Below are 13,997 nucleotides of genomic sequence, written 5' to 3'. Positions count from 1 at the left end.
CCCCCGGTGGTAGCTCACAGTCCCATTACAATTCCCCAGAGCTCCCGGGTGTGTGCATGAAGAAGAGAACCCCAGTGAAACCCAGCGCCAGGGCACTGAGACTCCAGGTCTGCAGCTACCGCCCCGCGTAGTGCCCCACTCCCCCCGACCGCAAGCCGGCCAAGTGCGTGGCGGAGCCGGGCAGCGTCGCGGCCCCTTTAAGAGCCCGGCCCAGGCTGGCCCTGGGGCCGCGAGTGCCCCGCGCGCGCGCCGCGCAGAGGAGTTGGGAGCGGGCGCAAAAGTTTCCTCCCAACTCCGGCCCCGCGCGAGCCGCCGCCGCCGCCCACTCCAGCCCGGGGCTTGGGGCCGGCCCTGCCGTGGTCGCCAGGACCAGGGCCAAGGGCGAGGGCCTTCGTCGAGCCGGGCCGGGCCGGGCGGGGCCGGGCTCGCAGTTTCACTTCGGCGGGGCTTGTCGCCTTCGCGGGGCCGCCGAGCGGGACCCTCCGCGGGACCGCGGGCCCGGGGAGCCGCTCGGCCGCGGGCGCCCACCCCTGGGAGCAGGCGCCCCGCTTCCCGCTGCCGCCCCCCTCCCCGGGCCTGCTCCAGCCCGGTGCCAGGGTCGCGGTCTGCAGCCCTCCTCCCCGCCGCCGGGTCCTGCGGGTCTCCAGGCCCCGCGGCCACCCCCTCGGAGCGGGGCCGGGCGCCCGCGGGCCCCGCAGACACCTGTTCGGTGGAAGGGGCGGGGGGGGGGCGGCGCGGCCGGCGGCGCGGGCCAGGATGAAAGTGACCGTGTGCTTCGGCAGGACCGGCATCGTGGTGCCCTGCAAGGAGGGCCAGCTGCGCGTGCGGGAGCTCACGCAGCAGGCGCTGCAGCGCTACCTGAAGACCCGCGAGAAGGTAGGCGAGCGGGCGGCGGCAGCGGCGGCGGCGGGCGGGGTGGGGAAGGGGGCGCGGCCGCAGCGCAAGGCCACGCGCCGGCGCCCAGCCGGCCGCGCACCTGCCAGGTGTCCCCGGGCCCGAGCCTGCCTACGCCCCTCACCCTGTGCGTGTGCGTGTGCGCGTGCGTGTGCGTGTGGTGCTAATACCAGCGATCCCGGTGTCGTTAGGTGTCCAGGGGCTTTGCACTCAGACATCTGGTGAGGATGTCAATCTGGGAGTCGTTAGGCTCCAAGCCAAGCCCAGGCTAGTCTTCTCTTTAAATCAAGATTCCCAGGGGCTGCGCATGTCAGGGAAGTTTGAGAGGTACCCCTGGGGCACTTCTACCTGCTGGGCACCTGGAGTGGGATTTTCTCTCTCTCTCCTGCCCCACTAAGGTTTCTTGGATTTAGATTGGTGCAAGGAACACCTTCTTACAAGGTGTAAGTGCTGACCCCTTTGGAGTTTTCAGCCTCATGAGCTGACTTCCGCAGAGTCTTGGGCAGAAGCTCAGGTGGAGGGTGCTTTCTGCTGAACACCCACCAGCCCACATTTAAGGAGTTTTCTTTTTGTTTGTTTTGGTTTTGTTTAATGTTGTTCTCTGAGCAGTTACCATGTAAGTGGATTGTGTGTCAGGTGACCCTTGAAGTGAGAAAGAGGTTCCCAGCTCTCCCTGAAGTCAGGAATAAGTTGTTTTTTTTGTTTTTTTGTTTTTTTTTTTTGATTGTTGTTTTTAAAGTGGCACATAAAAAAAAGTGTTCATGAGGCTGGGAAGGTGGCTCAGTGGTAGAGTGCTTGCCTTGCATGCATGAGGCCCTGGGTTCGATTCCTCAGCACCACATAAGCAAAAATTAAAAAGCCGGAAGTGGCGCTGTGGCTCAAGTGGTAGAGCGCTAGCCTTGAGCTGAAGAGCTGAGGGACAGCGCCCAGGCCCAGAGTTCAGGGCCCACGACTGATACAAACAAACAAACAAACAAAAAAAGCCAACAAAAGTGTTCAATAGTTATTTAGAATGTTTAGAAGGACACTAGTCCTGTCAAGTTGTGTTAGGGTGATGGCAAATAGTGCCTCATTGCCTTCTTCCATGGAGTCTTGTTTTAGAGGCCAATGTTTCTCTTAATATCTGTTCTCATGTGATGGGACTATAGAAATAGTGAATTGATGAATGTAGTGGTGGAAAAAAACCATCATTTTAAATCTCTTAATGTGAAAGCTATTCAACACATGAAAACAATTTGTTTCTCCCAAGTTGAGAGCTTTTTAAAGAAATATCTGTATTTTCTGTTTCCTCTAAGCACTATTGGAAAAAATATTATCGACTCTGGATAGGTACCCCTATATATTGCTTTTGAACAGTCAAGATAGTATACTGAAAGATATAAATACAATCTCCAAAGCTGAATGCTTTACTGTTGGAGCTGAGGTACAGAGGGAAATTTTTTAAAGTGCTCTATAAAGCAAGAGGAGAATCTCCCACAATGTGATTTTTTTCTTTCCGTCATGTTAAAGATTTTGTGCTGCTTGTATAATTGAATTAAAAACTGCAACTTAAATAAGCATCTTTGAAATAATATTTCACTAATTTCTGAGAGTGGGCTATGGCCACAACTTATTCCAGGCAAAAGCAAACCTCATTGAAGGAGTGTTTACTGAGAGAATAAGTTTTTTCAAAAAAACCTCATTATTAAAATTAACCTATGTCCTCAAGTCTTTAGAAACTTGTACATACAGAAAATGAGCCAGACGGTTTTTAATGCATTTTAATTTGATCTTAAAATGTATTAAAAAGCTATTGATATTCTGAAGTGGAATCATAATTTATATCACAGAGCTCATAATGTAATTGCATTGATCAGTTTACTGTTATTACCAGACATTATATTTTTCTGTGTTTGCATTTATATATTAGTGACTGTGACATTTAAAGGTCACCTGTAGCTTATAAAACCTCCCTCTCACTCTTTGGCTTTTAAAATTTCAATTCAAGCAGAAAGTGATGTGTTCTCTTTTCCCAAATACTCCTCACCCCTACTTTCATTTTAATTGATAGTGTACACATAAGGCATAACAAACCAATAGTTTTCCTTAATGTAACTAAAACTAAATTCCCTTTTATCTGAAAATTTTAAATAATGGAGAAAGAGCAGAAATGTCAAAATTCAGTTTAAAAGCCAATTTACAATATATTTATTTTCTGTAAATCAGGGAAAGAGAGTTCAAAGGCTTGTTTCCTGGACAGCAAAACGTAAGCATTGCATTTAACATCTACTACAAGAACATGTGCTTCTTCCATGCAGGCACTGTGCTAGTTGCTTTCCTGATGTCACATTACTTGTCCTCACAAGCAACCTCAGAAGATGGATTTCACCATTGTACATGACTAATAAATTGTGGAACTGAATCTGAACCCAGGAACTAAAGTAATACCTGCAGTTTGTTTTTAACAGACAATTCCCTAACTAATGTTGACAATAACGTATCAACCTCAAGATTGCATCCTTTTTCCCCCTTCAGCATTTATGTAGATGGAACATAGGGTCTTCTGTGTAGTGTGAGGCAAGTACTCTTAATACTAAGCCATATCCCTAGCCTTAAATAGAGCAATGGGATATCCACATAGTTCTCTTCATTTTATCTCTGGTAAATCAGGTGTGCATATACTAGGGAGGATTTCTGAGACAACTTTTGCAGGATTGCAAAACAGCTCTTAGAAATCATATTCTGAGCCCTGATTGCAAATGGAGAAATTGGGCAAGGTCCATTGGACATTCAGGTGGAGAAAGCTGTAGCAGATGAAATTAAAAATAGGCAGGAACATTAATGTAAATTGTCCGTTTCTTCTGCGGTACTGCGCACTCTAGACTGGAGGAAGGCATATTTCAGGATGGAAGTTGGATGAAATGCAGAGGATGAGTGAAGCCTCCAGGAGGCTGTTGTAGATTTGCACACGGCATAGGAGCATAGGAGAAGGAATCGCCACTTGCTGAGAATAAACACAGAAAGCTGGTATTTGTGGAATGCTGGGAACCAGCTGAATCAACAACAGATAAGGCCAGAAGTAGGTGAGATGCTGAAAATGGAAGGCTTTAATTAGGTTTGAAATCTGGGACTGTGAGGTTCCTGCCACTATTGGATGAACTCCATTGGGACAGTGAGTTGACTGAGGGGTGAGAATTATGGGATTAGTTATCTTTGGATCCTTGTACTTTATCAATGTCCTTGGTCCTAAATCTAATTTAGTGAAGTAGTTAGTGGAGGTGATTGTCTACTTAAATAGTCAAGGCGAGGATCACTGAGTAATTAGTAAAATTTATCATCAAAATTACATGTCACAGGTGAATAGACAATTAAACGATAACCTACCTGTAGGAGAGCATTACCACTAATTTTAACATCTAATTTTTTTTAATACAAATGCCTGCATCCCTTTTGTCAAGATTTTCATTGAGTGGGTGTGGAATGGATCCTGGGTATAATTTAAAGAGCACTTGAGGTGATTTTAATTCCCCCACTAGGACTGAGAACAACCAGGAAAAGTTTGGTGGTGTTGAATTTTTTAAAAAAAATTGTTATGAAGGTGATGTACAGAAGGGTTACAGTTACATAAGTCATATAAAGAGTATATTTCTTTTTGGACAATGTTATCCCTTCTCTCATTCTCTACCAGTTTTCCCTCCCATACCCACCTACATACTTATTTAGTTTTAATCATCTTTTGGTGAGTATATTGTCAACTGTAGACCAGCCTTTGATTAAGGACCTTGTTCCTCTAACTCCTGAATGGCTTCTTCACACAGAAGGTGATCAAAAAGTTACCACATTGAACTTTCTCTCTCTCACCCCACTCTCTTTCTCTCAAATTGAACTCAATAAAGGAAGGATATGAATAGTAATGAAGGTGTGTAATGTGTTTAGTAATTAAATAAAAGTATAAGTTCATGGGATGGGGCATACTGGAATTTTAAAAAGCTGATACAGCTCTGATTGTATATATGAACATTTTTAAAAGAAGAAATATTTGTTAAAAACTTTCAAAGGGCTGGGAAGGTGGCTCAGTGGTAGAGCGCTTGCCTTGCATGCTTAAGGCCCTGGGTTCGATTCCTCAGCACCACATAAGCAGGAAAAAAATGCCAGAAATGGCACTGTGGCTCAAGTGGTAGAGTGCTAGCCTTGAGCTGAAGAGCTGAGGGACAGCGCCCAGGCCCAGAGTTCAGGCCCCACGACTGGACCCCCCCCCCCAAAAAAAAAGCTTTCAAAATCAGTTTCTGTATGTATATATGTATGTGTGTGCATCTATCTATCTATCTATCTATCTATCTATCTATCTATCTATCTATCTATCTATCTATCTATAATCTATCTGGGGCTTGAACTTAGGGCCTGGGTGCTGTCCCTGAGCCTCTTTGTGCTCAAGGCTAATGCTCTGCCACTTGAGCCCCAGAGCCACTTCTGGCTTTTTTGAACAGTTTATTGGAGATAAGAGTCTCACAGGGACTTTTCTGCCCCAGCTAGCTTTGAACTGTGATCCACAGATCTCAGCCTCTTGAGTAGCTAGGTTTACAGGAATGAGCCAGTGGAGCCTAGTGCGCGCGCTCTCCCTCCCTCCCTCCCTCTCCCCCCCCCCTCTCTGTCTCTCTCTCCCCATATGTATATATACATATATATAAGTCCTTTATATATATATATATATATATATATATATATATTTCTTTTATAGGTTGAGACCAGATCCCTAGGAATAAAAATAGTCTTAGAAAATTATTTCACCCTTGATTTAAGTTGGCATTGGGATTTTAGTAAATTTGTACAGTTACAGACAGAATATTGTAGACCAGCTTGGAGGAATCGCTAGAAATCTTGAATTTCTGAACTTTCTAGATTTTGCTGCCTGGTTATCTTAAATAGATTTTGAGTCTGTAATAGACATGTCTGGCCCAGACTAAAATCCTAAAATTCTCAGTTTCCTGGGGATTGACTGATTTGAGTGCTTTATTTCCTATTCAGTGCTCTATTCTTCTGCCTTGTGGCTGTATGAAACTGAATCACCATGAACTGGGCACATGCTCTGATTTGTTTTGGTTTCTTTTACTTGATTTTCATTGAGAAGCCTCTAAGTTTGCACACAAGGGCAGGCTTACTGTAACTCACAGACATATTTTCATAGGTCTTTTTATTTATATGTTTTATATGTAACACATTTTTGAGATGTCATGAAAATCTCCAGAATTCTGTCTTTGGGGTAAAATAAATGAGAAGCTCTGGCAATATGGGGGTTTACTTTCCACATGACAACTACTAATTAGTGCTAAGCCACCTCTGCTCTCTTTAGAAGAAATTAATGTTCCAGTTTGCATTATTACCTAGCTAATAGGGAAAGTAAATTGTTATTGTCATGCTTAATTTCAATTCCATTCTTTTTGTTGTTGTTTTTACTTATGGCCCACTTGATGCAATGTTCTTAGGGCTGCTCACAGACAATTGAGTTTGTACCCCTCAGCTCTCTATCTCTTTCTTTCTTCTCTTTCTCCATCCCTTCCTTTCCTCTCCCTGTTCATTCCCCTTTCCCTCCCCCCCTCTCACAATGTCAAGCCAAATACACACCCCCCTGTGTATAATCAACTGGCTGATCTACACATAGGGTTTGCTGACATAAGCTTTGACTGCAGCTTTGTCCATTTGGACCAAGTTATTTGCTCTCTGTAAGACTGGGAACTGTAGCCCTGATTTGGAACTTTGGAGTGTTAGGTGCTTAGTTAACAATGGCTTAGTTAACAAAGTAGTCATTTTCTGATATTCTGTACAATAGATTTCTTTTGAAGAAGTAGTTGGGTAAATGGTAATGTCAGATTTTTTGAAGCTGTTTTCTGAGAAGACTGGTAGTTATCTAAGCAAGATGAAAAATTCTGATTAGAAATTGTAAAGCAGTTTAGCACAACAGAACTTCTGGGATGATGGAAGTTTTCTTTGTGTCTACTAAGTAGGTGCTAGCAAGGCTATTAAATACTTTAAACATAGCACATGAACTCAGGAACTGTACTTCAAATTGTAACTTAATGGTCACAAATGGTTTACCTAAATAGACAGTTTAGGCTGGGAAGGTGGCTCAATGGTAGAGTGCTTGCCTAGCATGCTTGAAGCCCTGGGTTCGATTCCTCAGTTCCACATACACAGAAAAAGCTAAATAGACAGTTTAGGGTCCATGCTTCTCTCGTAGTTCTCTCAGCTTCTTAAGTTCAGATCACCCCAGATCTTCACTTGGTATTCTTGTAACTTTGCTAGCCTGTTCTCTTGAGAACCTTGCCATTAGAAAAGGATTTTTGTTGACTCTTCAGTAGTTAGAGTGATGGAGAGAGATTTTAGGTTTCTGAAAATCTTCTGCCTGGACACTCAACAATAGAGCAAGACAGTACCTGCTTTAAGTCATACATCCGTGCAGTGGTCTGAGTATGTGCATCCTAAATTTCAGGTACCAGGAAGACAGCAGGCCAGCAAAGGGCACTGAACACAATGTTTAGGACCATTTCTGGTGAAATTTAGATTCTCAGCTATTGAAAGTACTCAACATTTTAAGCAAATGCTTCCTCTGTCCCACATTCACCTGATTTTCTTCCTACCTTACTGGTTGCTCTTATTCTCTTTGGTGGATTCCTGCCTTCTTCTTCTCATTAGTGTGCCCCAGAACTCAGTTTTTAAGCCTCCTCTTGCCTCTTTCTATTGAGCCCATGCCAGGCCTTTCAGTAGTGTGGCTCCTGCCCGGATCTCTCCCCTGAAGCTCTAACACGTATGCAGCTGTCTTCTCAACACTATCACTTGCCTAAAATTAAACCCCTGATCTCCGACTCCACATTCACTTCTACAGTCTAACCAGGTCAATAAAGTGTCAAACCATTCTTCTCTTTGGCTCTAGCCAGAAATTTTTGTCATCATTGTTAATGACTATTTTTTTTTTCTCATGATCCACATCAATCAATCTGTAAGTACATTTAAAATTTGATCGCCGCCTCTTTATCTTTCCTGATAGCAGATTGGGTCTTGCTTTTTACAATTTACTCTATTTCTATCACCTCTATGTTCCATATAGCTCCTTCTTAGCCTTTAAACTAAAGATTTTTTGAAATTGAACTAGATGATGCCATTCTTCTACTCAACATTCTGATGGCTCCCGTGTCTTAGATATCCTGTGATATCCAAGATAATGACGATCTACAGGATGTGACTGTGCAGACAATGTTAACAAGAAGGCAGAAGTTGCTGTCTTACAAAGGCCTCTCACAGAGCTGGTCCTTGCCTGGTATCCAGTGCTTAGATTTGTGGAGGGTACCATGATTTCTCAGTAAGAATGGCTCACATGAAGAAAGCTGTTCATGCCAAAACTATGGCTTATGCTAAATGCATACCCTTTTTCATTTTCATACACGTTAAGAAGAGGTTTCCTTCATGATTAGTCTTACATACAGCCTTGGGTGCTGAGTCTCTAATGAGCCTCTAATGGTAGGCAGCATTTTACACATGTGTTGTCACGATTCATTGCTGGGGGAATGATATCATGGGAAGCTTATTCCTGGTCTCCCCCTGACTTCACAATATATGCCTTTTCCTTTTGCTAACTTTGCTCCATGTCCTTTTAATTAAGCGTTATCATGCATATGACTCTATGTGAGTCTGAGTCATTTAGTGGATTGTTGAACCTGGATGTCCTGGGGGATCTTGACATCTCTTAACTCTTCATTTTTCTCTTGCGTCACTCACCCATCTCTTACTATGCTCAAGCCATACCAATCTCTAGGCATGTTATCAAACATCACAGAAACACAGGTGCTGTTTTCTCTGCCTGAGATATTTTCTCCAACTTTTCCACCTGTCCACTCATCTTCCCCATCTTAAACTCCTGTTTTCTTCAGGAGCCTTTCTAACTATCCTACTTAAGATGATAATTCCTCTAACCACCCCTGCTATACACTTCCTTGCTTTCTAGTTCTATCCATGAAACCCATTCCTCCTTACTATGCTACTTATTTTAACTGTATTTATTATTTCCTCATAATAGAATATTCAGTTCAATAAAGATAGAAAGCTTTGTCCCTTCTGTGCATTGCTGAGCCTCTGTCTCCTAAGTGAGTGACAGTTATTTATATCAGGTTGTTGATAAATTCTTTATTTTTAAAAAGGTTCTTTTATTACATGTCTATTACTGCCTACTGCAAGTATCTCTTGATGCATGACCAATTTCTCCACAACATAGAATGCTCTAAAACATGATCATGTAGATCAGGAATTTGGATCAAATATGTGGTAAAAGTTCAGTGTGATGTTCTCTAGGTCTAGGATGTTTAGAATCATGTCTTCCCTTCTGTAGCTGGTGTTTCAGCTAGGATAGTTTCTAGCCAGCAGCTGGCTGCATCAGCTTCATGGGGGCATATGTTCTAGGCTAGTCTATGTTCTATTATATATAGTTAGGCTCAGCACTTGATCCTGCTTACCTGGATTTTTCTCATGATCTCTATTGTAGACCGTGGTTGGATTTCTTCTATGGCAGCCCAGGACTCCAAACAGTACAAATGTGGAGGTGGAGATCTGCAGCTGGGATGTGCTTGCTGCCACATTCCATTAGTCAAAGCAAGTAACAAGTCTAGCCCAGATTCAAGAAAGAGGATTACACAAGGAGTTGAATATCAGGAGGAATAGTTTGATGTACTCTTGTCACATACCATGTTAACTCTCTTTTGACTTGTGGAGTTTTTCAGCCTAGTTTGCTCTGTTGGTGTGTTTGTCAGAGTTCAGTGCAGACCAAGACTTCCCTTTGAAAAGGAAGAAATGGAAATTGTTTTGAAGAATGATGGCGATTTGCAGGAGGAAGTGGGGTAAGGCGTTTGAGTAGAGGCAACAAAGTAGTGGAAGGAGATGTATAAAGTTGGTGAAGTTGTTTTCAAGGAAGAGAGATGGCACCCAGACTAACTTGGACAAGATTATGATGGCCCTTGGTATTTCCCTAAGGGTTTTTTTGCTTTAGTAGTATAGCTATTGGTTTTATTACACATATGTCTGTGTTTTTACTAAATTTGATGAGATTATACTAGATATTGCAAATAAGGGAAACCATGGGACCTATGATTCTTTGGGCCTGGCTTACTTCACTTAATATAATTTTTTCCAAGTCTTTTCATTTCCTAACAAATGGGGCAATGTCATTCTTTCTGATGGAGGCATAGAATACCACATTTTCTTGATCCATTCATCTACTGAGGGGCATCTGGGTTGGTTCCATATCTTAGCTATGGTAAATAATGCTGCAATAAACATAGTTGTGCTGGTAGCTTTAGTGTGATCTTGTTTGTGAACATTTGGGTAAATGCCCACAAGTGGGATTGCTGGGTCATAGGGGAGCTCTATGTGGAGTCTTTTGAGGAACCTCCATACTACTTTCCAAAGTGGTTGAACAAATTTACACTCCCACCAACAATGCAGTAAGGTTCCCTTCTGTCCACATCCCCTCCAGCATCTGTTGTTATTAGAGTTCTTGATTATAGCCATTCTAACTGGAGTCAGGTGGTATCTCAATGTTGTTTTGATTTGCATTTCTTTTATGGCTAGGGAGGTTGAGCATTTCTTCATGTGTCTATTGGCCATCCTTCTTTCTTCTTCAGAGAGTTTCTCTTTAAGTCTTTAGCCCATTTATTTATTGGGCAGTTGTTTCTTTGAAGATTTGTTGTTGGAGGATTTAATTTTTTGAGTTCCAAGTATATTTTAGATATGAGACCCTTGTATATGTCTCAGTCAAGCAGAAAAGGTCAGATAAGGTGATGTTAGGAAAATGAACCCTAAGATATATTTAAATGTTTTTTTTCTTTCATGCATTTGTTTCTAACACATTTATATGATTATTTCTTTGTTGCTTTGTATGTCTCTCCCCCACAGTATAACCCCTGCTTCCACTGTATTTGATGTCGGTATAATTTGTGGAGGGGAAGGGGAAAAACAAGTCATTTAAATAAGGATTCAGGTGGACCTGTTGCAACAATGAGAAGTACAAGTTGTCATGTCAAAAATGAACTTTACAACTTTGGTGGGAAGGAGGGAGGATTGTTTGGGGGGCCGGGGGGAGGCTGGGAAGGGATGGGAAGGGGAAACAAAGGAGGAGGCTACAATGCTTGATAAGAAATGTACTCATTATCTTGCCCATGTAATTGTAACCCCTCTGTGCAGTATTTTCACAATAAAAAAAACCTAATAAAATTTGATGAGATTAAACTACATGTATGTACTTAAAACAAATGGGAAACTTTCAAAAAACATAGGTAATCAAAAAATACTGGTAAGATTTCATTATCCAGCTGAGTTCCTACACTTTTCTCCACTGAACTGTTGTATCAAGATTATCAAGCATGATCTGGTAGTTTAAAACTCTTGGTTACTTTCTTTAGATGATGACCCAACTTATAAAACTGTCAGCAGGTGTTTACTAAGATTCATGTACTTATATCTTATTTCGTTTTTACAGATGTCTCCTATACCACTTCATCATGTGCAGGTACACTGGGTTGCTACTCTTGTTCTCAGTCTTATCCTGCCTCCAAATATATACCTCTATTCCTGAACTTGCTCCAGTTATCAACTTCTGCCTGTCTATGGATTTTTACGATATAGATATCCCATGTGTGGTACAAGTTCAGGCTAATTAATTTCTGTTTGCTCCATTCCCTCTTAGTCTGTTGCTCTATATATGCTCCATGCCATCACTCACCTACTTGTCTAACTCAGAAACCTAGAAATACTTCCCTCTATGATGACTCTTTCTTCTCTCCCCTCCACCACATGTGAGCTTCGTTACAAAATTCTTTGGGTGTTTAAGAGGGATGTGTCTTGGATTTGCTTCCTCCTGGACAATACTGCTTCTTGTAGATTGATTCTTGGGGGGGAATTGCAGCAGACTGTTACTTGCCCATCCAGTTTCTCCTAGTGCCAAACTCCTCCAAACTACCCTCCACTGAGCACTCTATAGTACAACTCTGATGGTGTCAGCTGTACTGCAAGGGATATGTAAATGGTTTTCTGTGCTTTTATGTGAAATTTTTCTTACCTGTCCAGTCTCTTCATCCCATTGCTTCTTTAAATTCCTACACTAATTACGTGTCTGTCAGGCTTCTTCCCATCCTAGTTAAGCCCTGCCTACTCTCTGGGATAAATCTCCAACATTTCTCTCATAGGATGGCTCAGGGGCTTCACGCTTATGTTCCAAGACTTTCTGTATTTACAATTTGATTTTGGCAAACAGATCTTTCATTGTATTTTTTATTAGTCAGGGTCTGCTAAGTATTAAGAGACCCCCAAATGACAGTGACTTACTGTAATGATGTTTTCTGTTCCTGAGTGGAAGGGTATGGGATTTCACCTACCTAATCTCCTCCCCCATCCTTTCCTAACCTTGCAGTTTTCCATTTATCTTCTCCCTTGTGCTGATTAGTGAACAGAGTGTGTGGAAGATGCATTTGGAGGTTTGAGGTCTGTCTTGGAAGTAACACACATCACTTCTAGCAGACTTCTATTGGTCTGTCCTGTCTTAAGTGCACTGGGCTTGGGAGAAGTAGTCTACGTGGATCGAGATGAGTAACTAGGTAGGCTATGAAATCCTTTTTTCCCCCTCCATTCTATGAATTAGTCCACAATAAGGAGTGCATATTGTTTATTTTTTCCTTCCTCCTGTTAGCACACAACTTGAAACAGATTATAGATAGAAAAAATGCTAATTAATACCAATTTTTACATTTCCTTTTTCATAAAAGAATGACCTTGTGAGCATAGTATTTATAAGTTTGAAATTGTTCTATGTGGTAAAGTTTTTAAAGTCTAAATGAAACTTTTCTCTTGATTATCTTCAAAAGCCTTATCATATCCACACTTGCTGTAGGCAGTAGTTTAGTGGTCCATTATATCTGCCACACTGATTGTCTTAAATAACAGCTTCAAATTCTGACAGGTTCACTCACTTCTCAGATTCTTGAGAATGAGTGCTCTGTAGATCTGATTTTCAATGAGGCAAAATAATAATGATTTTGCTTCTTGAAGATTTGTTCAATGCAGTCACTTGTATTTTAGCAATGTTTGATTTTCAGTATTGTGTTCACTAATTTCACATTGCTTTTAACAGTGATGCTGGATTATCTCAAATTTGACGGTTTGTTTTTGACAGGCGTGATATCTGTGTCTGGGTGGGGGGATTGCTAACATTAGGTCTGGCCCCTGTTGTGGGGCTAACAGTTCTTTTGATTGCAGGACTCTCACTTTAGATTGCAATGCAATTTGATTGCAGGATATCAAGAGGCAGTCTGGATAAAAAGGTTTTGCTCTCAATTTGGTCTCTATCAGATGTAGTGCCAAGTACCATCAGATATAGTCTACATTGTTCTTGTCCTCTGCCTCTATGTGAGGTTATTAAACTCTGGGTGGTCCTAGGCCCAAAGGAGTAGGCAGTGGGGCCAGTGTGGTGTGGAAGCAGATGACTGAAATAATGTCCCCAACTATTAATCTATTAGCAAGGAAAGGGAGCCACACTGACTATGGAAGCAATCAGGCCCATTCTGTTGCTTTGTTAAAGGCATAAAAAAGGTTTATAGGGAGTTCCAGGCATAGAATTCTCATGTTTTTATGATAAATAGAATGTTTTATTGTTCTTTTACAGAATTATAAGCCCTAAAAATAATGACCTGCAAACAAAGATGGCAGGGGTATCTACTTTTGGAGTGAAGAGAAATAGGCTACAGTCTCTTATTCTCATTTGCATCACTTAAGAATGTATATTCACTGAGGTCTTCTTGAGATCTAGAGAGTAAAATTCCCTTTGGTCACTTAGAAGATGCAGAGGAATTTTGGGCAAAACATGGTGTTTTCTGCTTGGGTGTAGGATAATATAAGGCCCAGTCCCTGCCCCCAGTGGGGATATAGACAAAAAGAGCAGTGCGAGCAATGAAGGTGAACAGCCCACAGTGTAATATAACTAAGCAGCATTGCTTTGTGAAAGGGAGGGGGGAGTGGGGGAGTTTCACTTCGGGCATTATACACAGAATTTGAAGGATGAATGGTTTTATAGGTCTTGTCAGAACAGTAAA

The 13,997-nt window shown here is 42.1% G+C and overlaps 1 protein-coding gene across 2 annotated transcripts in view; it reads left to right on the top strand.

Moving 5' to 3' along the window:
• The first annotated feature begins 385 nt into the window (after positions 1-385).
• The window catches only part of Pard3b (par-3 family cell polarity regulator beta), a 990,481-nt gene continuing 976,869 nt past the window's right edge, over positions 386-13,997 (top strand). The window contains exon 1 of one of the 2 annotated variants that reach the window (XM_070018756.1): positions 386-876. In XM_070018756.1, the coding sequence (XP_069874857.1) occupies positions 757-876 (120 nt within the window). In that variant the 5' untranslated portion in view covers positions 386-756. The remainder of the gene's footprint in view (positions 877-13,997) is intronic. The other variant, XM_070018767.1, reaches the window with a different exon arrangement.

Source organism: Dipodomys merriami, unplaced genomic scaffold (genome assembly GCF_024711535.1).
Source record: "Dipodomys merriami isolate MVZ:Mamm:240054 unplaced genomic scaffold, mDipMer1.0.p SCAF_1, whole genome shotgun sequence".
In the NCBI taxonomy this organism is placed as follows: domain Eukaryota; kingdom Metazoa; phylum Chordata; class Mammalia; order Rodentia; family Heteromyidae; genus Dipodomys; species Dipodomys merriami.
Note: the sequence above shows the minus strand (reverse complement) of the source record. Positions and strands in the feature narration are given on the sequence as shown.